We start from the raw sequence: 26,433 nt of genomic DNA, 5'->3' as shown, positions 1-26,433 counted from the left end.
GCATTGTGGGGTCTACGAATCAAAACAAACACACTGTGTTGGAAGACGATTACAAGATGCTTAAAAGCAGCTCAAAAGAGAATGGACTGTATAGAGACCGATTTCGTTCAGAGGGGAAGCAGCGGTACTTGCAGAAAATAACGTGCATTGGAAATGTGGAGCCGTGTGAAATACGGCCGTGGAGTAGAAACCCTGAAGACCAACTGCTATTGACGTAGCCTGACATATTTTCGTACCTTATCTGTGGAATCAGCGCGTACAAGTCGTCATTCAAACAAAGGTAAGTCAGCTCGAGTACTGCGAGTGAAATGCGTTTGATTTCCCTGCAAACATTCACATTAGTGCAGCATAAATTCATTCATGAGGGGAAATTACAGTGAGAACATGTGGAGGCTGTTAGGTGGATAACATAGTTCAGTGCATTGATGTGACATTGTCCTGAAGGATTTAGTTATTCTTTATGGTTAAAGAAATTGCAATGATTTATTCATATTTATTATAAATAATTCTAATTATACATCTTGCTTCCATATTTGTATCTTGTGTCACTAAAAATACATTTTATTTTAATTTTATACATTGATTAATGACCTGCAGAATCTCCTTATCATATTAAGGGATTCATAATTGTCACTTTATGCTTTCTCCATCTCTAAAGTGATTACATTACACATTACATACTTTAAGTTCATTTTCTGCAGGCAGGTTTCTGACAGAGAACAGGCAGGTTTAGAATATAACATGCAGCGATGGACACATAAAGAAATGAAAAATTACATGTATGTGCTAACTTTCTAAACACTTTGTTACATTTATGCTGAAGTAGATAAAACACATTTATGTCGGCCTTGGCTCATAGTTCTTGTCTTTAAATGAACTTTGTCTGTGTGTGTTTCAGGTCCTGCACTCAAAGACTGAATGAACCAGCATTGCAGCCACGGGTCACTGTGAGCATCACAGGGAATGTTGAAGCCGCCCACTGCCCCTGTAAGGCCGGAGTCGCGGAGACCTGCACCCATGCCACTGCTCTTCTGTTTAATGTAGAAGCAACAGTGTTGATCTGTGGCACAAGGACTGTTACAGATGAACCTGCATACTGGGTTTTGCTGGGTAATGTGACCAAGATACAGTCAGTGGTTGGCCATAACATAGACTTCTCCTCTTCAGCTGCCCAAAAAAGGCTCTTGATCAAAACATAAACAGACCATCCGTATTGAAAGGTAAAAGGAGCCGTCCTCAAAAAAGAAAAATCCCAGCTGCTTTTATAGTTTACAAATGACAAAATGTTTCCATAAAATCATGAGTGTTTACATGATATCACCCACTACTAACATTACTTTATTTACTGTATCTTTTGAAAAAATACCGCTATTTATACAGCAAAAGACTTAAGAATATTTAACAGGAGCAGGTTTCATTTTTCCCTGGTTTTACTACCACACTGTTCACCAAACCTTCACCATCTTATCCAGAAGGGTCACCTCTTCACCCTCACATGGAAGAAGTAATCTGATTGGCATGGTGGTGTGTTTGAAGCAGGTCCCTTGTGTAGCGCTGCAACCCAGTCACGATGTTTCATCCATTTCATTGGCTGGTTTGCTGCAATAATGCCAAATAATTAGCAACTCTATAGATAGAAGGTAGTTCTGCAAAATCACTCAGTAGGATGTTTGTTCTAATTTGCTATGAGCTCAGAGCGCATCGAAAATAAAACTAATAGGCTATAAAGAGTGATATGAACATATTTAGAACTTACCAACTGGATATCAGCTCGTCTCACAGCTGCTATCCAGGCTAGACGCCTTCGTTTGGTAACATCGATACACGAGCTGCCTCATGTTGCTTCCAGGTTGGGAAAGAATGAAAAGACAAACCCTTTTCAAGCTTATTCTCTTGCCGGTCGTGCGATCGAACATTGCAGCCGACCACACAGCAAGAACGAACCATGGCTGTCGTGTGTGCCTTCGCTCCTTTTTCGCTTGTGCTTTGTTTAGACCCCCAAAATCCTTTCCACGCCCACCCCCGTGACATCACGCTCCAAAGCCCTATAAAAGCCCATAACAGGCACTCACAGGCTGTATCCAAATTCAGGGTGTAATTCTTAAACACTTAAAGCTGAAATTCTGCATTGCACATCTTAATTAATCAAACCAAATTACTTATGGACCTGTGTACATGTGAACACATAGTCTGATGGGTGAGTGAAGTTGAACTCATACCAAAGTGACACTATACCTCGTGCTGAGCATGATCCAGGATAAGTGATTTATTTGTCTCCATAAATTTGTGTTTGTTGTGGAAAAACTGAATCTAGACGTTTAGAATTCATGGCGCTGCAGTGCAGTTCTCAGTTATGAACACAGAGGGGCAGTGATGTCATTTCTTTCATCAGTGGCTGATCTGTTCAGAGCAAGAGCCCCAAAAAGTGAGATTTTTTATATCTTACTCTCCAGATATGTACCGTAGAGATCAATTAACTCGATATGCTTGTGAATGTTCTTTTTAAAGAAATATGACCAATGGTAGAATTAGCAAACAGTGCTAGACGGGTTACCGTGTGTCTTGATTTCCATTTAAAATTTTTTAAGCAGGTTTTGTTAAAACATGTTTAGGACCATCCTTTCTTTAGTTTTTGTCCATTACTAATAGTTTGTTTTTGCATTACTTCAGGCCAGTCTTGTTTTTAATTAATTTCAACTGGGCGGCTCAACATATAGACAGCTGATTTTTGAGGGCTAATATATACTTTTTAAAAAAAAAAATTATGGCTTTAAGTTATCTTGATTGTTATGTAACCATTGATAACACATTTTTTAAATTGCTGTGACATAGTTATCACATCTCGAGCACATGGAGTCCGAGGTGCTTTTAAACTACTTTCAGTACAAGGTTGCTTAACTTCATTATGTCTTACTTCTCTCAACAATGTCACATCCACTGGCATACAGTCATCCGGCGCGCGCACACGCACGCAACAAATGTGAGTCGCATTTTTACCCACCTACTTTTCATACTCTGATGTAGATGCAAGTACTTTCAAACAGTACTAAAATGTTCTTTACGTCCCCTCAGTCATCTTTGGGTTTTGTTTTAGTTGTGAAACAACTAATTGCAGTCCATTCTGATACTTTGCTTAATAAAAAGAGGTCGGATGAAAATGAACCTTTAAATTTGTTTGTGGTTTTTTAAAATCAGCTCAATAAAAAAAGGTGGGGGGGTGATATCAGGTGTTTTTATATATATATTAGGATGCAGTGCATGGAGAAACACTGTAAATGAGTTTCCAGTGTTGCGAAAGCTTCCAAACCACCACAATTCCTGGATAATGGAATTTCTTGTGCACTCCAAAGGGGCCACGGGTTTTACTTCTAGGACTTTAATGAATATTTTTGTTTAGCAATCAGCAGTAAAAGGAAAATGCACAGGCTTCTGTCACGTAACGGTCACATATTGTTGTCTTTATTGTATACAGCGTTCAATTAGCAAAAAGCCAATTGAGAGCAATGGCAAACCCTGAAAATGTAAACTGTCATTTTAATTCTGGAGTCACTTCAATGCTCTCTCAAGTGCATCTATAAACAATTAAATGCAACATGCAGTGTCGGCACCTTTACTGTGCTCTGCATATGCTCAGCCCTCAGTGACCCTAAAATCTTCCACTTTGGAGTAATCCCACTTACAGCTGATCATGGAATATCTAGGAAGTGAAGCAGTCGGTGAAACCAAATGATCAACTGATTGTTTAAATGATATTTATTTCACAATTAGCATACTTGACTAATTTCAGCCTCTTACTTTTAAAGATTTTCTGGCCCTTATGAGCCATTACATTTTTTATTACTGGAAAGACGGGTGGTGGTGTATGTGTCCTGACATTTTAGAAACTGTTTAGTCAAGACTGACTCAGGAAGAATGGAAGTAGTTTATTGCGTCCCTGCTCTAATCAAAGCCAACAAGAAAACGAACATCAAATACAGAAATAAATAACATGTTGCTGAAGACTTTGTAATAAGAGCTGGTAGGCTGCCTAACATCGGCATTCAGCAGCTTGCTTCCACGCTGTTGTTGTGCATCTTTCTGGATAAATTAGCAGGAGACAGCTTCTGAGCTTTGCTGGATAAGCAAAGGATGCTTGGCAGGGCTGTGAAGGTTTGTGCAAACGGTTAACAAATCCGTGGTAGGAGAAGCTGAAAGAGACACCTGTGATGCACCGGGATGTTGCTTTGAATCCAGAACATCTTAAAGCTCAGTCATGTTATTTCAATCCGTGGTTGGAAGCAGATAAATCTGTGAGGAGAGCTCAGAATATTTTATGTAAAATTCTGGATTGATCCAAGAAAACCTTAGAATGTGGGGAACGTTTGGTATGTGATATATTTTATACTTTAACATAGCGCTCTGTGCACATGCTCACTCTGCACCACTACAGAGCTTAGATTCTATCTGATTACATGCCTCCCGGAAGGCTTAATGGATTAGTCGACCACAGGAAATTATGCCTTTTTTTTGTTTGTTTTTTCATGTCATCTTGCAAGTAATTCATCCAGCAAATAAGCAACAATATTCAGGTACACGATGCATTCAAAGTAGCTTCAATGTGATGCTTCTTTTGCTGAAAGGTGTACGAAACCGAGATTAATAGGTTAGGGAAGCATGACGAAGGTAGCTCTCCTCACCTGGCTGGAACACAGTTGTGATGAAAACATAATCCGTTCTGGTTTTTCGTTTAAAACACGCTGGAAGTGATACATTGTTGCGTGTGGTTTGGGGGTTTTTTGTTTGTTTTTTGCCTCATAGTGAACCTATATACCATTTTTTCCATTTGGCACCAAATACAGAAAAAGGAAACCATCACCCTCAGTCTGAGTGGGTCATTTATCAGCAGAAGTTGGCTAATTCCCAAGCTGAAGAAGCACTCGCAAACCAAACATCTCTTCTGAGAGAAGCCTGGCCTACATCCAGGTAGCAGTACCATTGCTAAAAGTCAACTTTGTTTAGGAAGGTTCCTGAATGAGTGAAGACACCCTAAAGTATCTGCATGTCAGTCATAATCAAAGCTGGTCAAACCGTCAAACCAGCTTTAATGAAACACACTTGAAGTCTTTGTTTATTCCATCTGCAATACCATCTGGAAATTGGTCATCTTAATGACAATGGCCTCATTTTTCAGCATGACAACAATCCCAAAGACACAGCAAATGTAGGAAAAGCATAGCTAGATAGAATAGAATAGAATGCCATTATTTAGAAAAACACAATGTTTCAGTAACGACCGGACCTAAACATTACTGGAGCAGTGTGTTGTGCCTCCACGTATTTTTATACACCTTTCAGTAAATTACTGCATAAATTTTCCGTTTTTCTAGCAAAATGTGAAAAGGAAAGGAGGGATTGATGAACACTTTTTCACACTGTTATGTCTTTATGAAAGCAGGCTTTGCTCGTTTAGAGCTGCCTGGGTCAAGTCGCCTAAGCATCGCAATTTGGATTAAAGTCACTCAGATGCTCACCCTCACCCATTTCCCCTGCTTCCTCCTTTTTATGTGCTTTTTAAAAAATAGATGAGGCTAAGAAAATACCAGAAAAATACACTTCCCATAAAAATTCTCAGATAGCTGAAGAAGAACCACGTAGACAGGTTGGTGTTGTGTATGAGGCCCCAGGTTGAAAGTCTACAATGTAAAGATTTACTACATGAAATGAAACTAGTCATGCACATAGCTACTGATACTGACCAATCGTCCCACTCAGCCTCATAATAGATACACCTATGGTATCAATTTCAAAATTCTACATCATCTTGTTCTAAAGTTATCACATTTACAAGATTTTCAGACAACTTGACCTCTGACCCCTGACCTTGAGCCAGAGTTCACTAAGATCTGATTCTTTGCAAACACATTCATAAGGCTCGCAGAATGACTGTCCAACAGGGGGGAAGAACTTGGACTGCAAATGGATTCTTGTGATTCTCCTAAATTCTGCACTCACTGACATATTGCACCTAGCTGAATTCTACAATACATACATACATACTCATATGCAGTACAGGGGCCCCACAGGGAACTGTGCTGGCATGCACCCTGGATCCAGTGCAGGTGGTGGGAGACAGAAGGACTCTGGCCAAAATAACTTCTCTGATGGACAGAGTCTCCCACCCCGTGCATGTAAATGTTGCTGGACTGCAGAGCTCCTTCAGTGACAGACTGCTGCATCCTAGATGCTTGAAGGAGCGTTTCCGCAGGTCCTTCCTCTCTACAGCTGTCAGACTGCACAATCAAAACTGCTCCCAACAAACATAGAGGTTTACATCAGTGCTGTGACAACTTCTGCTGTTATAACTTGCACATTACTTCTCTCAGTCTATATATACACTAACTTATTGGAAGTTACATGTCTACTTTTTAATGCACAGGTACAATACACAACCTGCACTTTTCAAAATATTCTAAATATTCTAAATATGTAAACATCTTTCAGTATCTTGCTCTGTTTGCACACTACAACCTGGGTTTGTATGTAAAATATGTAAACATTGTCTTTCTGTTCTGTGTGTATTTTTGTTTCTTTTTGCCGCTTATACATCAAATTTCCCCTTGTGGGACATTTAAAGCATTATTCTATTCTATTTGTACGTATTGGATGTTCAAAGGACAGAAAAATATTCAAGTTTTTTGTCAGATTCAGTCGCTTATGTCACACACATGGAAGAGAGCTGGCCACCTCATTTTGAAGTTTCAGACTAACTCCTACCTCCTGAGAGCAAAGCTGGGTTCTGAAAGAGATCAGATCCTACAAATTTAAATCAATCTTGTATGTGTGGTAGGAGGGAGGGGTGGTTAAGTCAGCCTCTTCCTACTTCCTAGTAGCTCAGAACTCCATAGTGTCTATACAAACATGCTGTAGTAAGCAACTACCTCGCACCCCGAATTCAGCTCGAATACATTAAAAATGAAAAAACCAAAAATGCTAATGACCAGAATGCACACACTCAACTTGTTACATATTTGACAACATAGAAAAACAAGACAACAGTCTGAATGTTTTTATTTGATATTATTGTTTTATTTGATATATACGATATTTTGTATATGATATATATCTTAAATAAAGCGCCAAATCACAAGTTTCTTCCCTGTTTGTACTGTAAGGTAAAAACAATACAGTACTACAGAGAAGCCCAACAATCAAATGATCCCCCTTTGAGCAAGCACAAGGCGACAGTGGGGAAGAAAAACTCCCTTCTGACAGGAAGAAACTTCCAACGGAACCAGGCTCAGAAAGGGGCAGCCATCCGCTGCGACTGGTTGGGGGCGATGGAAATGGATTTGGTGCTAAAATTCTGCTTCAAGATTTTAAAAGAAGCAAGGCAGCAGGAAAAAGGCAAAAATGTCATGTAATCATTGCTGCCCTTTAAAGCAGCACGTAAAGGGTTTTGAAAAAGCTTTTAACACTGCTGAAAAAAACCTGGAAATTTTGGACTTTTCTGGAGAACTGGGGAGCCCGAATTTCAAATGACTTATCACAGCCTTGTCAAAAGATGAATCATTTGACATTGCAGCATTTAAGACATTGTCTGAGGAGCCAAACTCCTTGATGAGGGATTTGGCCATTTTCTTAATGAACTGATTCTTGTCATTTATCAGATTTATGGCGGACTCTGTGCTGCTGAGTTCAGGCTGTATCAACTCTGTCAGATGGTTGATGAGAGTGTGTATTTCTCTTGAAGTACTTGTGGTCTTAGCCACAGATTGCATGGTCTTAGACTTACATTTTACAAGAAGTGTCTTAAAGAGCAAAAAGGAGAGGTCAGTGGACATTTCCTTAAAATCAGAAGATGACCTTGACACAACACCCATCTCTAATACTTCAAAGGAATCTTTAAGAGAGCCTGAAATGCTCGCAGAGCATTTTTCTGGAGAAACGCTCTTAGGTTCTGCCATTGGAGGTGAGTCGATGGATACCAGAGAGCATTTTTCTGGAAAAACGCTCTTAGGTTCTGCCATTGGAGGTGAGTCGATGGATACCAGAGACCATTTTTCTGGAAAAACGCTCTTAGGTTCTGCCATTGGAGGTGAGTCGATGGATACCAGAGACCATTTTTCTGGAGAAACGCTCTTAGGTTCTGCCATTGGAGGTGAGTCGATGGATACCAGAGACCATTTTTCTGGAAAAACGCTCTTAGGTTCTGCCATTGGAGGTGAGTCGATGGATACCAGAGACCATTTTTCTGGAGAAACGCTCTTAGGTTCTGCCATTGGAGGTGAGTCGATGGATACCAGAGACCATTTTTCTGGAGAAACGCTCTTAGGTTCTGCCATTGGAGGTGAGTCGATGGATACCAGAGAGCATTTTTCTGGAAAAACGCTCTTAGGTTCTGCCATTGGAGGTGAGTCGATGGATACCAGAGACCATTTTTCTGGAGAAACGCTCTTAGGTTCTGCCATTGGAGGTGAGTCGATGGATGCCAGAGAGTATTTTTCTTTGTTCTTTGTTGAATCCATTTCACCAAATATCTCATGGATGACGTCAACTACAGCCTGTTCTACAGGGTTTAGAGCTCGGACACTTTCTGTTTCAGCAGTTATTTCACCTTCTTTTGCTACACCTGATCCTTCTGGAAGCTCAATTTCTTCCCCCTCCTGATCTGAATTTTCATACATTGCAGTCACAAATGTTATTTTCTTGGTTTGTGTTAAAAGCGTGAGACGTTTCCTGAGAGAGCGCCGACTGTTCAACATGTGCCAACAAATGAGCATGTCTAAATGTCTGAGGGATATTTATAGCCTCTTGCCTATGTGACGTTGCAGCACATCATAGCCAATCGAATTTCCTTTCAGTGACGTCACGAGCTACGCATGCGCAGACGCCTCACATATATATATAAGGTTGACGTCACGCCGCAATGCATTGTGGGGTCTACGAATCAAAACAAACACACTGTGTTGGAAGACGATTACAAGATGCTTAAAAGCAGCTCAAAAGAGAATGGACTGTATAGAGACCGATTTCGTTCAGAGGGGAAGCAGCGGTACTTGCAGAAAATAGCGTGCATTGGAAATGTGGAGCCGTATGAAATACGGCCGTGGAGTAGAAACCCTGAAAACCAACTGCTATTGACGTAGCCTGACATATTTTCGTACCTTATCTGTGGAATCAGCGCGTACAAGTCGTCATTCAAACAAAGGTAAGTCAGCTCGAGTACTGCGAGTGAAATGCGTTTGATTTCCCTGCAAACATTCACATTAGTGCAGCATAAATTCATTCATGAGGGGAAATTACAGTGAGAACATGTGGAGGCTGTTAGGTGGATAACATAGTGAGTTCAGTGCATTGATGTGACATTGTCCTGAAGGATTTAGTTATTCTTTATGGTTAAAGAAATTGCAATGATTTATTCATATTTATTATAAATAATTCTAATTATACATCTTGCTTCCATATTTGTATCTTGTGTCACTAAAAATACATTTTATTTTAATTTTATACATTGATTAATGACCTGCAGAATCTCCTTATCATATTAAGGGATTCATAATTGTCACTTTATGCTTTCTCCATCTCTAAAGTGATTACATTACACATTACATACTTTAAGTTCATTTTCTGCAGGCAGGTTTCTGACAGAGAACAGGCAGGTTTAGAATATAACATGCAGCGATGGACACATAAAGAAATGAAAAATTACATGTATGTGCTAACTTTCTAAACACTTTGTTACATTTATGCTGAAGTAGATAAAACACATTTATGTCGGCCTTGGCTCATAGTTCTTGTCTTTAAATGAACTTTGTCTGTGTGTGTTTCAGGTCCTGCACTCAAAGACTGAATGAACCAGCATTGCAGCCACGGGTCACTGTGAGCATCACAGGGAATGTTGAAGCCGCCCACTGCCCCTGTAAGGCCGGAGTCGCGGAGACCTGCACCCATGCCACTGCTCTTCTGTTTAATGTAGAAGCAACAGTGTTGATCTGTGGCACAAGGACTGTTACAGATGAACCTGCATACTGGGTTTTGCTGGGTAATGTGACCAAGATACAGTCAGTGGTTGGCCATAACATAGACTTCTCCTCTTCAGCTGCCCAAAAAAGGCTCTTGATCAAAACATAAACAGACCATCCGTATTGAAAGGTAAAAGGAGCCGTCCTCAAAAAAGAAAAATCCCAGCTGCTTTTATAGTTTACAAATGACAAAATGTTTCCATAAAATCATGAGTGTTTACATGATATCACCCACTACTAACATTACTTTATTTACTGTATCTTTTGAAAAAATACCGCTATTTATACAGCAAAAGACTTAAGAATATTTAACAGGAGCAGGTTTCATTTTTCCCTGGTTTTACTACCACACTGTTCACCAAACCTTCACCATCTTATCCAGAAGGGTCACCTCTTCACCCTCACATGGAAGAAGTAATCTGATTGGCATGGTGGTGTGTTTGAAGCAGGTCCCTTGTGTAGCGCTGCAACCCAGTCACGATGTTTCATCCATTTCATTGGCTGGTTTGCTGCAATAATGCCAAATAATTAGCAACTCTATAGATAGAAGGTAGTTCTGCAAAATCACTCAGTAGGATGTTTGTTCTAATTTGCTATGAGCAGGCACTCACAGGCTGTATCCAAATTCAGGGTGTAATTCTTAAACACTTAAAGCTGAAATTCTGCATTGCACATCTTAATTAATCAAACCAAATTACTTATGGACCTGTGTACATGTGCACACATAGTCTGATAGGTGAGTGAAGTTGAACTCATACCAAAGTGACACTATACCTCGTGCTGAGCATGATCCAGGATAAGTGATTTATTTGTCTCCATAAATTTGTGTTTGTTGTGGAAAAACTGAATCTAGACGTTTAGAATTCATGGCGCTGCAGTGCAGTTCTCAGTTATGAACACAGAGGGGCAGTGATGTCATTTCTTTCATCAGTGGCTGATCTGTTCAGAGCAAGAGCCCCAAAAAGTGAGATTTTTTATATCTTACTCTCCAGATATGTACCGTAGAGATCAATTAACTCGATATGCTTGTGAATGTTCTTTTTAAAGAAATATGACCAATGGTAGAATTAGCAAACAGTGCTACACGGGTTACCGTGTGTCTTGATTTCCATTTAAATTTTTTTAAGCAGGTTTTGTTAAAACATGTTTAGGACCATCCTTTCTTTAGTTTTTGTCCATTACTAATAGTTTGTTTTTGCATTACTTCAGGCCAGTCTTGTTTTTAATTAATTTCAACTGGGCGGCTCAACATATAGACAGCTGATTTTTGAGGGCTAATATATACTTTTTAAAAAAAAAAAAAAATTATGGCTTTAAGTTATCTTGATTGTTATGTAACCATTGATAACACATTTTTTAAATTGCTGTGACATAGTTATCACATCTCGAGCACATGGAGTCCGAGGTGCTTTTAAACTACTTTCAGTACAAGGTCGCTTAACTTCATTATGTCTTACTTCTCTCAACAATGTCACATCCACTGGCATACAGTCATCCGGCGCGCGCACACGCACGCAACAAATGTGAGTCGCATTTTTACCCACCTACTTTTCATACTCTGATGTAGATGCAAGTACTTTCAAACAGTACTAAAATGTTCTTTACGTCCCCTCAGTCATCTTTGGGTTTTGTTTTAGTTGTGAAACAACTAATTGCAGTCCATTCTGATACTTTGCTTAATAAAAAGAGGTCGGATGAAAATGAACCTTTAAATTTGTTTGTGGTTTTTTAAAATCAGCTCAATAAAAAAAGGTGGGGGGGTGATATCAGGTGTTTTTATATATATATTAGGATGCAGTGCATGGAGAAACACTGTAAATGAGTTTCCAGTGTTGCGAAAGCTTCCAAACCACCACAATTCCTGGATAATGGAATTTCTTGTGCACTCCAAAGGGGCCACGGGTTTTACTTCTAGGACTTTAATGAATATTTTTGTTTAGCAATCAGCAGTAAAAGGAAAATGCACAGGCTTCTGTCACGTAACGGTCACATATTGTTGTCTTTATTGTATACAGCGTTCAATTAGCAAAAAGCCAATTGAGAGCAATGGCAAACCCTGAAAATGTAAAATGTCATTTTAATTCTGGAGTCACTTCAATGCTCTCTCAAGTGCATCTATAAACAATTAAATGCAACATGCAGTGTCGGCACCTTTACTGTGCTCTGCATATAGTCAGCCCTCAGTGACCCTAAAAACTTCCACTTTGGAGTAATCCCACTTACAGCTGATCATGGAATATCTAGGAAGTGAAGCAGTCGGTGAAACCAAATGATCAACTGATTGTTTAAATGATATTTATTTCACAATTAGCATACTTGACTAATTTCAGCCTCTTACTTTTAAAGATTTTCTGGCCCTTATGAGCCATTACATTTTTTATTACTGGAAAGACGGGTGGTGGTGTATGTGTCCTGACATTTTAGAAACTGTTTAGTCAAGACTGACTCAGGAAGAATGGAAGTAGTTTATTGCGTCCCTGCTCTAATCAAAGCCAACAAGAAAACGAACATCAAATACAGAAATAAATAACATGTTGCTGAAGACTTTGTAATAAGAGCTGGTAGGCTGCCTAACATCGGCATTCAGCAGCTTGCTTCCACGCTGTTGTTGTGCATCTTTCTGGATAAATTAGCAGGAGACAGCTTCTGAGCTTTGCTGGATAAGCAAAGGATGCTTGGCAGGGCTGTGAAGGTTTGTGCAAACGGTTAACAAATCCGTGGTAGGAGAAGCTGAAAGAGACACCTGTGATGCACCGGGATGTTGCTTTGAATCCAGAACATCTTAAAGCTCAGTCATGTTATTTCAATCTGTGGTTGGAAGCAGATAAATCTGTGAGGAGAGCTCAGAATATTTTATGGGAAATTCTGGATTGATCCAAGAAAACCTTAGAATGTGGGGAACGTTTGGTATGTGATATATTTTATACTTTAACATAGCGCTCTGTGCACATGCTCACTCTGCACCACTACAGAGCTTAGATTCTATCTGATTACATGCCTCCCGGAAGGCTTAATGGATTAGTCGACCACAGGAAATTATGCCTTTTTTTTGTTTGTTTTTTCATGTCATCTTGCAAGTAATTCATCCAGCAAATAAGCAACAATATTCAGGTACACGATGCATTCAAAGTAGCTTCAATGTGATGCTTCAAGATGGCGCCGAGTATGGCAGCCTCGTCGCGAGCTCCCCCAAGCAACGGCTTTCTTCTGTGTTTAATTTTACTTTTCCTTTATTTTTTCACGAGCAGCACTTGTCTCCTTGTGTACAACCGACAAACCTTACTGGACATAAAAGACGGTCTTTCTTATAACTTTCCGGAGTTCAAGTTTTGCAACACGGACGCTCCGTTTGCAGACCCCCCATTCATCTCACCTGAGACGCCTTTGTTCTCTGGCCCTGGAGGCCGCAAACGCCGACGCAGAGGGAGAAGATCTGGCGTTCTGGTTCGACTGAGACGGCGCACTTACAGACCACCGTTACCCAGTTTATTACTGGCTAATATGCAGTCTCTGGAGAACAAGCTGTGCGAGCTTCGGGCACAGATCTCATTCCAGCGAGAGATGCGGGACTGCTGCGTGATCTGCCTCACAGAAACCTGGCTATCGGACAAAGTACCGGACTCCGCAATACAACTGCCGGGGTTCTCTGTGCACCGCGCGGACAGGTCACAGGATCTTACTGGGAAAAGCAGAGGCGGTGGTGTGTGTTTCATGATCAACAGCTGGTGTGATTATGCGAACGTGCACCCGGTCAAATCCTTCTGCTCACCGGACCTGGAGTACCTGATGATTAAGTGCCGGCCATTTCTGGCCCTTATGAGCCATTACATTTTTTATTAAATTCAAATTCAAATTTAAATTTTATTTGTCACGTACACAGTCATACACAGTACGATATGTAGTGAAATGCTTGGACAACTGCTCGTGACCTAAAGAAAACAAAAAAGGAAAAGGCTATGAATAAGATAGGAAATAAATATGAAAAATTAAAAAGGGTAAATTTAACTAGGAAGGAATAAAATATAAATTAAGGTTAAAAATGAAATAACTGTACAACACAAATTAGAATGAAGGGTAAATTTAACTGGGAAGAATAAGATAAAATATATAAAGTTGAAAATAAAATAACTGTACAACAAAATACACAATATAGAACTATATAAGAATGTATGAAGAAATCTAAATATAAATAAATATATACACAATAACAGCAGCTGTACAAGTATTAACTGGAAATGAAGAATATAGTGACCAGTGTTGTGCAAAACCAAAGTCCAGAAAGTCCAGTGTGTGTGTAAGAACTGTATGTGTGGGTCAGTACTGTGTGGTGTGATTGAGAGACCGTATCGCCTGCGGGAAGAAGCTCCTCCTCAGTCTCTCTGTGTTGGTCTTCAGGGAGCGGAATCGCTTTCCTGACCTCAACAGAGAGAACAGTCTGTTGTTGGGATGGCTGAGGTCCTTCACGATCTTCCTGGCCTTGGTCCAGCACCGCCTGCTGTAGATTGAGTGCAGGTCAGGGAGCTCGGAGCGGATGGTGCGCTCAGCTGACCGCACAACCCTCTCTAGAGCTCGTCTGTCCTGCATGGTGCTGTTCCCGAACCAGGTTAAGATGTTTCCCGCCAGGATGCTCTCTATGGTGCACGAGTAAAAGTTCCTGAGCACCTTGGAGGGCAGTTGGAAGTCTCTCAAGCGTCTGAGGTGGTAGAGACGCTGTCGGGCCTTTTTCACCACGGTGTTGATGTGACAGGACCATGACAGGTCCTGCGTGATGTGAACTCCGAGGTATTTGAAGCTGTCCACTCTCTCCACTGGGCACTCGTTGATGACAGGGGTCTGGTAGTTCCTCTCCTGCTTAGTGCTGAAGTCCACTATCAGCTCCTTTGTCTTACTGACATTTAGAAGGAGGTTGTTCCTCTGGCACCAGTTCTCCAGATTCCTAATCTCCTTCAGGTAGGCCGTCTCGTTGTTATCAGAGATCAGGCCCACCACGACGGTGTCGTCAGCAAACTTGATGATGGTGGTGGAGCTGGTAGTGGCCACACAGTCATATGTGTACAAAGAGTACAGCAGGGGGCTCAGAACACACCCCTGGGGGGCTCCAGTGCTGAGAGTGGTGGAGGCTGAGACATGTCCGCCCATCCTTACTGCCTGTGGTCTGCCAGTTAGGAAGTTGGAGATCCACTGACACATAGATGAGCTGAGTCCCAGATGCTCCAGCTTGGTGGTGAGTGTGGAGGGAATTATGGTGTTAAATGCAGAGCTGTAGTCCATGAAGAGCATTTTAACATAATTCCCCCTTCTAGTGTCCAAGTGAGTGAGTGATGTGTGGAGGAGATGAGAGATGGCATCGTCTGTGGAACGATTTGGACGGTAAGCGAACTGTAGTGGGTCCAGTGTGTCTGGTAGTGAAGAAATGATGAAGTCTCTGACCAGGCGTTCAAAGCACTTCATCACTACTGAGGTGAGGGCTACAGGGCGATAGTCATTGAGAGAAGCAGGGTGGGGTTTCTTCGGGACAGGAACAATGATGGACTCTTTGAAGCATGTGGGGATCACCGACTGAGATAAAGAGATGTTGAATATCTCAGTGAACACAGGAGCTAGCTGGTATGCGCAGTCTCTGAGGATACGACCTGGGATGCCGTCTGGTCCTGCTGCTTTCCTGGTGTTCACTCTCTTGAAGGCTCTCCTTACTTCATGCTCGGAGATGACGAGCACGTTTCCGGTGCTGGCAGTATCTTCCTGTCTGCAGCCGTTAGCGCCGCTAACACTAGCATTGTTGGAGACCTTAGCTGCAGCCTCGAAGCGAGCATAGAAAGTGTTCAGCTCGTCTGCCAGAGTCACGGCCGCGTTCGTCATACCGGTTGTTGGTGCTTTATAGTCCGTTATTGTCCTTAGTCCCCGCCACAGGCTCCTAGAGTCACTCTGTTGGAGTTGTGACTCTAGTTCCCTCCCGTAGCGCTGCTTCGCCTCTTTCACCGCCCTCCGCACGTTATATGACGCGGCTTTGTACGGGTCCATGTCCCCCGTCATGAGTCCCGTGTTGTAGGCAGCGGTGCGGGATCTCAGAGCGTCGCGGATGGTTTTATCCACCCACGGCTTCTGGTTGGGAAACGTTGTGATAGTCTTTGTCTCCACGGTATCATCCGCTAGTTTCCCGATGAATCCCACAACCGCTTCCGTAAACACGTTGACGTCATCGTCGGAGCTGTTTCTGAACATGCCCCAGTCTGCGTCATCGAGTGCGTCCTGTAACGCGGCCACCGATTGATCCGTCCAGCGCGCGACCTTCCTCTGAACCGGAACTTCCTGTTTCAGCCTTTGTTTGTATTTTGGCATGAGGAAGATGGCGGCGTGATCAGATTTGCCAAACGGGGGGCGGGATTGTGCCTTGTAGCCGTCCTTGACCGTAGTGTAGCAGTGGTCCAGTGTCCTTTCACCCCTGGTGGGGCAGGTGATGTGTTGATAAAAGTTCGGCGCTGCGCGTTTGAGGTTGGCGCTATTAAAGTCCCCCGTCACAATAAGCGCAGCGTCCCGGTGTTGTGTCTGGTGCTGTGTGAGTGCTTCATGCAGCTCGCATAAGGCGGTGACCGTGTCCGCTTGTGGTGGAATATAAACGGCACTTACAATGACCGATGTAAATTCCCGAGGTAGATAAAAAGGACGACACATGATGGACAGTAGTTCCAGATTTGGTGTGCAGGAGCGTGTGAGAGGAACAACGTTCGCACTGTTGCACCAGTTGTTGTTCACCATTAAACACACGCCGCCTCCCCTTGACTTCCCCGAGTCCCGTGTCCTGTCCATGCGGTGAACCGAGAAGAACTCGGCCGGCTGGATGGCGTGGTCCGGCACCGCTGGGTTCAGCCATGTCTCGGTGAAGCAGAGGAGATTGCAGTCCCGAATGTCTCTCTGGAACTTTATCCTGGCCCTGAGGTCGTCAAGCTTGTTCTCCAGTGACTGGACGTTGGCGAGCAGGATGCTAGGCAGAGGTGAGCGGTGTGCACGAGCTCTCAGCCTGTTCCTGACGCCGGCTCGCTTCCCTCTAGGCCGCCGCCGCTTCCCTTTGTTCTCCCTCGAGATCTCACTCGGCCAGCTCGGATCCGGAGTTAAAAACTTCGAATTGTGAGTACATTGTATACCAATAGAAACAAGAGTGTCACTGTCATACCTAATGTACCCAATGGTGATGATTTTGCCGATTTAGAAACGCTGAAAACTAACTTAAAAAGCAAAGACAAAGAAAAAGTGGTCGGAGCAGTCGTGACGGCAGCCGACCTCACCGGCGCCATCTTATATCCCTTATATTACTGGAAAGACGGGTGGTGGTGTATGTGTCCTGACATTTTAGAAACTGTTTAGTCAAGACTGACTCAGGAAGAATGGAAGTAGTTTATTGCGTCCCTGCTCTAATCAAAGCCAACAAGAAAATGAACATCAAATACAGAAATAAATAACATGTTGCTGAAGACTTTGTAATAAGAGCTGGTAGGCTGCCTAACATCGGCATTCAGCAGCTTGCTTCCACGCTGTTGTTGTGCATCTTTCTGGATAAATTAGCAGGAGACAGCTTCTGAGCTTTGCTGGATAAGCAAAGGATGCTTGGCAGGGCTGTGAAGGTTTGTGCAAACGGTTAACAAATCCGTGGTAGGAGAAGCTGAAAGAGACACCTGTGATGCACCGGGATGTTGCTTTGAATCCAGAACATCTTAAAGCTCAGTCATGTTATTTCAATCCGTGGTTGGAAGCAGATAAATCTGTGAGGAGAGCTCAGAATATTTTATGGAAAATTCTGGATTGATCCAAGAAAACCTTAGAATGTGGGGCACGTTTGGTATGTGATATATTTTATACTTTAACATAGCGCTCTGTGCACATGCTCACTCTGCACCACTACAGAGCTTAGATTCTATCTGATTACATGCCTCCCGGAAGGCTTAATGGATTAGTCGACCACAGGAAATTATGCCTTTTTTTTTGTTTGTTTTTTCATGTCATCTTGCAAGTAATTCATCCAGCAAATAAGCAACAATATTCAGGTACACGATGCATTCAAAGTAGCTTCAATGTGATGCTTCTTTTGCTGAAAGGTGTACGAAACCGAGATTAATAGGTTAGGGAAGCATGACGAAGGTAGCTCTCCTCACCTGGCTGGAACACAGTTGTGATGAAAACATAATCCGTTCTGGTTTTTCGTTTAAAACACGCTGGAAGTGATACATTGTTGCGTGTGGTTTGAGGGTTTTTTGTTTGTTTTTTGCCTCATAGTGAACCTATATACCATTTTTTCCATTTGGCACCAAATACAGAAAAAGGAAACCATCACCCTCAGTCTGAGTGGGTCATTTATCAGCAGAAGTTGGCTAATTCCCAAGCTGAAGAAGCACTCGCAAACCAAACATCTCTTCTGAGAGAAGCCTGGCCTACATCCAGGTAGCAGTACCATTGCTAAAAGTCAACTTTGTTTAGGAAGGTTCCTGAATGAGTGAAGACACCCTAAAGTATCTGCATGTCAGTCATAATCAAAGCTGGTCAAACCGTCAAACCAGCTTTAATGAAACGCACTTGAATTCTTTGTTTATTCCATCTGCAATACCATCTGGAAATTGGTCATCTTAATGACAATGGCCTCATTTTTCAGCATGACAACAATCCCAAAGACACAGCAAATGTAGGAAAAGCATAGCTAGATAGAATAGAATAGAATGCCATTATTTAGAAAAACACAATGTTTCAGTAACGACCGGACCTAAACATTACTGGAGCAGTGTGTTGTGCCTCCACGTATTTTTATACACGTTTCAGTAAATTACTGCATAAATTTTCCGTTTTTCTAGCAAAATGTGAAAAGGAAAGGAGGGATTGATGAACACTTTTTCACACTGTTATGTCTTTATGAAAGCAGGCTTTGCTCGTTTAGAGCTGCCTGGGTCAAGTCGCCTAAGCATCGCAATTTGGATTAAAGTCACTCAGATGCTCACCCTCACCCATTTCCCCTGCTTCCTCCTTTTTATGTGCTTTTTAAAAAATAGATGAGGCTAAGAAAATACCAGAAAAATACACTTCCCATAAAAATTCTCAGATAGCTGAAGAAGAACCACGTAGACAGGTTGGTGTTGTGTATGAGGCCCCAGGTTGAAAGTCTACAATGTAAAGATTTACTACATGAAATGAAACTAGTCATGCACATAGCTACTGATACTGACCAATCGTCCCACTCAGCCTCATAATAGATACACCTATGTATCAATTTCAAAATTCTACATCATCTTGTTCTAAAGTTATCACATTTACAAGATTTTCAGACAACTTGACCTCTGACCCCTGACCTTGAGCCAGAGTTCACTAAGATCTGATTCTTTGCAAACACATTCATAAGGCTCGCAGAATGACTGTCCAACAGGGGGGAAGAACTTGGACTGCAAATGGATTCTTGTGATTCTCCTAAATTCTGCACTCACTGACATATTGCACCTAGCTGAATTCTACAATACATACATACATACTCATATGCAGTACAGGGGCCCCACAGGGAACTGTGCTGGCATGCACCCTGGATCCAGTGCAGGTGGTGGGAGACAGAAGGACTCTGGCCAAAATAACTTCTCTGATGGACAGAGTCTCCCACCCCGTGCATGTAAATGTTGCTGGACTGCAGAGCTCCTTCAGTGACAGACTGCTGCATCCTAGATGCTTGAAGGAGCGTTTCCGCAGGTCCTTCCTCTCTACAGCTGTCAGACTGCACAATCAAAACTGCTCCCAACAAACATAGAGGTTTACATCAGTGCTGTGACAACTTCTGCTGTCATAACTTGCACATTACTTCTCTCAGTCTATATATACACTAACTTATTGAGTTCCTTCTTGGTGTCTCCGTACACTTTTCACCGTGGATCTACTTCCACAATTTTTGTGCTATCTTCACCGTTCAAATTTTAAACTATTCTGGTATTTCTGCTAATGATGGCTATATCTTTTGGTATTTTTCACTATTATACTTTTTAAAATATTAAGCTTTTTTCCTTTAATTTGAAATGAATAGGAAACTTCCGCAATTCTGCTAAAATTTGCTTGTTTTTGAAACTTAACTACTTCCTCATATTTTCAGGTAGAACAACCATTCAAACTTTAAAATGTTCTCAAATTATTGGGCTATTCAGGTATAAATCAGCTTTTTCAAATCTTTTACCGTTTTACTTTTATCCCTCTTAAAGTTTTGAGTTGCAAAATTGTGATTTTTCACAAAATACATGCGTTGTTATGGTTGCTATGCTCTTGGCTTCCAGTGTGCCACTGAAGGTTTTGCAGTCTTCTCTTCATGTCCGAACAACTTCTTGCTACTGGCTCAATTTTCACTCAACTTCCACAAATTATACATCAAAATGTAGGTATTTTTGCTGGCCTTCAGGAAATGTCACTATCATTGTTGTGGGACTTATAGAATTTTTGCAAATCTCCTCAGACCAACACAAAGTCGGAAAACTCTCCATAGAAAGTCAATGGAGAGTTTGTTCAAAATCACCGCTTGATTTCTGTAATGAGAGGCATATTCGAATCGTCATATCTCCTTAATGAAACAAAGTTAAGACATGAGGCTTGTCCCAGTATATCTTCAGACACTCCTGACACTCACAATTCAAGAATTTCTTTCTCACCTATTACCGTTCTGAAATGAATTAGACTTGTTTGAGGGTAGGAAATTCGTCCTTCGCTCAGATTTCTTCAGATTTCAAACTCTGGAAATGAACCACTTTTTTCTCTCGTCATAACTTTTTGTTGGCTTTCCACAGAGACCTGAAAATTTCCATGACTGTTCACCAAAGCCTGCTGTCTCTTACGGTGAAAGAATGATATTGATACTCCAAATAGATTTAGAGTTAGAAAGCGTTGTTTGAGGGCAAGTCAAGGCAGTTTTTGCTTCGCCTCTACTCAGTTATGGTGCATTACAAGTCAAATATCTTTAATAATTCATATTTTAATGATAAATTGTCAACACTGGAAAATTCCCCCATTTCTTCTGAACAAAACGGTCTAAGAATGACCGTTCTAGCCCCTACGGTTAGGAAATTATGGCCATTTGTTTGAGGGGAGTCCTCACTATGAGAAATAGATTGCAAAAATCCTGTGTCTCTCTGTGCTGCGTGCACCTGTTTTGGCGGGAAAAAGTACACAGCCTCTCTGATTGGTGGATTCAAATTCAGCAGCTCCCAGTCTGCTTGACTGAGGTAGAAACGTACTTCTCTCTCCCTGTGTGTGTGTGTGTGTGTGTGTGTGTGTGACAGAGAGAGAGAAAGCCTTTTAATGGTATGATGTCATTGTAAGATTTAAATTCAATATATTTAGAATGGTTGACTGAATTGGATCTTGTGTGTGTGTCTCTCTGTGCATGTGTGTTTCCTTATGTGTACATATTTGTGATTGTGTGGCTGTTATATATATTTTTTGGCTGATTTTTTTCATTTAACAAGTATATTTGAGGTACCCTCAGCATGTTCAGCATTTTTTCAGCTGTCCATTTTGCTTTTCCAATTTTTCTGTTTAAGTTATTACTATTGTGCTAAATCATACTATTTCTGCTATTTTATAAGATGTGTGCTAAATATAGTATTTCTGCCAAATATAGTATTTCTGATTAATTATAGTTTTTCTACCAAATCATAGTACAGTATTTTTTATAGGATTTGTGCTTAATATAGTATTTCTGCTTTTTATAGGATTTGTATTTTTAATATAGTATTTCTGCTTTTTATAGTATTTGTGCTTAATATTGTATTTCTGCTTTTTATAGGATTTGTGCTTAATATTGTATTTCTTCTAAATTATAATATTTCTGCTTTTTATAGGATTTGTGCTTAATATAGTATTTCTGCTATAATATAATATTTCTGCTTTTTATAGGATTTGTGCTTTTAATATAGTATTTCTGCTTTTTATAGTATTTGTGCTTAATATTGTATTTCTGCTTTTTATAAGATTTTTGCTTAATATAGTATTTCTGCTTTTTATAGGATTTGTGCTTAGTATAGTATTTCTGCTTTTTATAGGACTTGTGCTTAATATTGTATTTCTGCCTTTTATAGTATTTGTGCTTAAATTTCTACTTTTTATAGTATTTGTGCTTAATATTGTATTTCTGCTTTTTATAGGATTTGTGCTTAATATATTATTTCTGCTTTTTATAGGACTTGTGCTTAATATATTATTTCTGCTTTTTATAGGATTTGTGCTTAGTATAGTATTTCTGCTTTTTATAGTATTTGTGCTTTTAATATAGTATTTCTGCTTTTTATAGTATTTGTGCTTAATATTGTATTTCTGCTTTTTATAAGATTTTTGCTTAATATAGTATTTCTGCTTTTTATAGGATTTGTGCTTAGTATAGTATTTCTGCTTTTTATAGGACTTGTGCTTAATATTGTATTTCTGCCTTTTATAGTATTTGTGCTTAAATTTCTACTTTTTATAGTATTTGTGCTTAATATAGTATTTCTGCTTTTTATAGTATTTGTGCTTAATATTGTATTTCTGCTTTTTATAGGATTTTTGCTTAATATAGTATTTCTGCTTTTTATAGGATTTGTGCTTAGTATAGTATTTCTGCTTTTTATAGTATTTGTGCTTTTAATATAGTATTTCTGCTTTTTATACTATTTGTGCTTAATATTGTATTTCTGCTTTTTATAGTATTTGTGCTTAATATAGTATTTCTGCTTTTTATAGTATTTACGCTTAATATAGTATTTCTGCTTTTTATAGGATTTGTGCTTAAATTTCTGCTTTTTATAGTATTTGTGCTTAATATTGTATTTCTGCTTTTTATAGTATTTGTGCTTAATATAGTATTTCTGCTTTTTATAGTATTTATGCTTAATATAGTATTTATGCTTTTTATAGGATTTGTGCTTAAATTTCTGCTTTTTATAGTATTTGTGCTTAATATAGTATTTCTGCTTTTTATAGTATTTGTGCTTAATATTGTATTTCTTCTAAATTAAAATATTTCTGCTTTTTATAGGATTTGTGCTTAATATAGTATTTCTGCTAAATTATAATATTTCTGCTTTTTATAGTATTTGTGCTAAAACATAGTATTTCTACCAAATCATAGTACAGTATTTCTGCTTTTTATAATATTTGTGCTAAAACATAGTATTTCTACTAAATCATACTATTTCTATATATCTATATATTTCTATTTCTAAATTGCCATACCACTTTTTAATATACAGGTACAATACACAACCTGCACTTTTCAAAATATTCTAAATATGTAAACATCTTTCAGTATCTTGCTCTGTTTGCACACTACAACCTGGGTTTGTATGTAAAATATGTAAACATTGTCTTTCTGTTCTGTGTGTATTTTTGTTTCTTTTTGCCGCTTATACAACCAAATTTCCCCTTGTGGGACATTTAAAGCATTATTCTATTCTATTTGTACGTATTGGATGTTCAAAGGACAGAAAAATATTCAAGTTTTTTGTCAGATTCAGTCGCTTATGTCACACACATGGAAGAGAGCTGGCCACCTCATTTTGAAGTTTCAGACTAACTCCTACCTCCTGAGAGCAAAGCTGGGTTCTGAAAGAGATCAGATCCTACAAATTTAAATCAATCTTGTATGTGTGGTAGGAGGGAGGGGTGGTTAAGTCAGCCTCTTCCTACTTCCTAGTAGCTCAGAACTCCATAGTGTCTATACAAACATGCTGTAGTAAGCAACTACCTCGCACCCCGAATTCAGCTCGAATACATTAAAAATGAAAAAACCAAAAATGCTAATGACCAGAATGCACACACTCAACTTGTTACATATTTGACAACATAGAAAAACAAGACAACAGTCTGAATGTTTTTATTTGATATTATTGTTTTATTTGATATATATGATATTTTGTATATGATATATATCTTAAATAAAGCGCCAAATCACAAGTTTCTTCCCTGTTTGTACTGTAAGGTAAAAACAATACAGTACTACAGAGAAGCCCAACAATCAAATGATCCCCCTTTGAGCAAGCACAAGGCGACAGTGGGGAAGAAAAACTCCCTTCTGACAGGAAGAAACTTCCAACGGAACCAGGCTCAGAAAGGGGCAGCCATCCGCTGCGACTGGTTGGGGGCGATGGAAATGGATTTGGTGCTAAAATTCTGCTTCAAGATTTTAAAAGAAGCAAGGCAGCAGGAAAAAGGCAAAAATGTCATGTAATCATTGCTGCCCTTTAAAGCAGCACGTAAAGGGTTTTAAAAAAGCTTTTAACACTGCTGAAAAAAACCTGGAAATTTTGGACTTTTCTGGAGGACTGGGGAGCCCGAATTTCAAATGACTTATCACAGCCTTGTCAAAAGATGAATCATTTGACATCGCAGCATTTAAGACATTGTCTGAGGAGCCAAACTCCTTGATGAGGGATTTGGCCATTTTCTTAATGAACTGATTCTTGTCATTTATCAGATTTATGGCGGACTCTGTGCTGCTGAGTTCAGGCTGTATCAACTCTGTCAGATGGTTGATGAGAGTGTGTATTTCTCTTGAAGTACTTGTGGCCTTAGCCACAGATTGCATGGTCTTAGACTTACATTTTACAAGAAGTGTCTTTAAGAGCAAAAAGGAGAGGTCAGTGGACATTTCCTTAAAATCAGAAGATGACCTTGACACAACACCCATCTCTAATACTTCAAAGGACTCTTTAAGAGAGCCTGAAATGCTCGCAGAGCATTTTTCTGGAGAAACGCTCTTAGGTTCTGCCATTGGAGGTGAGTCGATGGATGCCAGAGAGTATTTTTCTTTGTTCTCCACCCACAGTAAAGGTTTTTGCAAAAACTTTTCTGCCGCGTCTTCTATGAGGACATAGAGGACTTCAGGAGAAAAGGGACGCTTTGAGCCATCTACTGTTTGTGGAGTCCTGGAGATGACGGTGTCTGAGAGGGATCTCCCGCTTAGAGCTACGGGAATTTGATGCACTCGACTCGTCATAGACAGATTGAACATTTTAGCTGTTACCTCCTTAGAAAAAGTTCTGATTTCCCCACTACTTTTAATGTTTTCCAATGTTTTTTCGAATATAGGGACTTCTTCTTTCTTTGTGAGTGTATCATATAATTGATTAACGTCTGATCTAATGGTGTCAAAGTCCACTGAAGAAGAACTTGGGTAACAAAGAAGCGTATTTCGGGAAGGGGCTCGATCAGAGTTTGCACTCTGGGGACGAGGAGTTTCAGGTACTGACCCTGGCAGGATGAAAACTATGCTTTCATTAGAGGCCACTGTTTCATACTGTGGCGAGCTCAGACAAGGAGGAGACAGAATTCTGTTCAGTCTTGCTCCACTACAATACTTTGGGTATTTGCAAAGGTTATTTAGACAAACAAAATATTTCCTGTTTGTCTTTTTTGTGTGTTTTAGCTCTTTTTTCATTGTTTCAAACTGTCTTTTTGCAAACATGGAAAAGTGGTGTTTGCGTGCTTTTAGCCCAGTGCTTGAGGTGGATGGCACACATCTGGAGAAGAGGTCTCCTGAATTAAATAATTCTGAGTTAGAGGCAGGTTTGTTTGAGCGATATTTCTCACAGGGCTCTACGCTACTCGAATCCATTTCACCAAATATCTCATGGATGACGTCAACTGCAGCCTGTTCTACAGGGTTTAGAGCTCGGATACTTTCTGTTTCAGCAGTTATTTCACCTTCTTTTGCTACAGCTGATCCTTCTGGAAGCTCAATTTCTTCCCCCTCCTGATCTGAATTTTCATCCTCTATCATCTCTTCATTGAAGCTCCATGAAAAAGAGGGATTAAGAGAAATCTCAGTGATTGGTGTTTGCACTGAGATGTCTGCATCCGTACTTTCGGGATCAGAATCAAATGGATCAGACCCACTTGTCGGGCGCTGGCAGCGCAGCTTACCTACAAGCTTTTTAAGGCATGAGGCAGCGTGACGAACCATGCAGTGTAGTTTTTTAATATTACTAAATGTACCGCTAACATAAATGGTGGGGTCTTCCGGGAAATCAGGGCTTTGTGCGAGCAGTGCAACTATTGAACTGATCTTTTCGGAGATCTCTTCCTCAACCATGCGTGTCAGCTTTACAGCCCTCTTACATCGCTTTTTCGGGACATTATGAGCACTGGCGAAGACCGCTGAGATCGAGTCTCCGAGGGACGGCCTTATTTTCCCCTCATCTAAAAGCACCGGACATTCTTTCACCTTACGATCCTGAACATCAGGAAGGGCTATTTTTAGGATGCTGGCAGAGGCAGTCTGAATGATTTCAGAAAGCATGTCAGCAAGAATGCCTTGTATGTTGGCGTTGCATGTGCCACTTTGTATAAAGTACCACTCAATTTCCGAGAGCTTTTTGAAGTACTTATTGATTGGTGGCAAAATCTGGTCTGGCGTGACCACGATCGAATATTCATTTTCCTTTAGCATTGCCAT

General features: G+C 40.4%; 1 protein-coding gene and 2 long non-coding RNA genes across 3 annotated transcripts; 2 read left to right on the top strand and 1 right to left on the bottom strand.

Moving 5' to 3' along the window:
• The first annotated feature begins 11 nt into the window (after positions 1–11).
• LOC147310085 (uncharacterized) lies at positions 12–3,162 on the top strand. The gene is made up of 2 exons (XR_015125665.1): positions 12–280; positions 899–3,162. It is a non-coding gene; the product is annotated as an uncharacterized LOC147310085 (long non-coding RNA).
• LOC147310083 (uncharacterized) lies at positions 2,776–26,433 on the bottom strand. The gene is made up of 3 exons (XM_086268964.1): positions 25,337–26,433; positions 24,782–25,285; positions 2,776–8,574 (listed from the first exon to the last, which is right to left on the bottom strand). Exons 1-3 carry the CDS (start codon positions 26,431–26,433, stop codon positions 7,401–7,403), a joined length of 2,775 nt encoding a protein of 924 aa, XP_086125090.1. The 3' UTR covers positions 2,776–7,400.
• On the top strand, positions 8,906–11,706 carry LOC147310084 (uncharacterized). The gene is made up of 2 exons (XR_015125666.1): positions 8,906–9,187; positions 9,810–11,706. It is a non-coding gene; the product is annotated as an uncharacterized LOC147310084 (long non-coding RNA).

Source organism: Aulonocara sp. 'chitande type north' Nkhata Bay, linkage group LG17 (genome assembly GCF_057382095.1).
Source record: "Aulonocara sp. 'chitande type north' Nkhata Bay isolate Kocher_YH1m ecotype deep benthic linkage group LG17, A_spYH_male_GT1.1, whole genome shotgun sequence".
Taxonomy (NCBI): Eukaryota; Metazoa; Chordata; class Actinopteri; order Cichliformes; family Cichlidae; genus Aulonocara; species Aulonocara sp. 'chitande type north' Nkhata Bay.
This window is presented reverse-complemented; position numbering and strand designations above follow the sequence as displayed.

Excerpts from the sequence above, each read along its gene's own strand:
- LOC147310083 (XM_086268964.1), bottom strand. The coding sequence starts at position 26,433 with ATGGCAATGCTAAAGGAAAATGAATATTCGATCGTGGTCACGCCAGAC. Across the intron at positions 25,286-25,336 it reads AACCTTTGCAAATACCCAAA|CTCGCCACAGTATGAAACAG; the intron begins GTATTGTAGTGG and ends TCCTTGTCTGAG. Across the intron at positions 8,575-24,781 it reads TGGGTGGAGAACAAAGAAAA|AGAAAGTGTCCGAGCTCTAA; the intron begins ATACTCTCTGGC and ends AACTGCTGAAAC.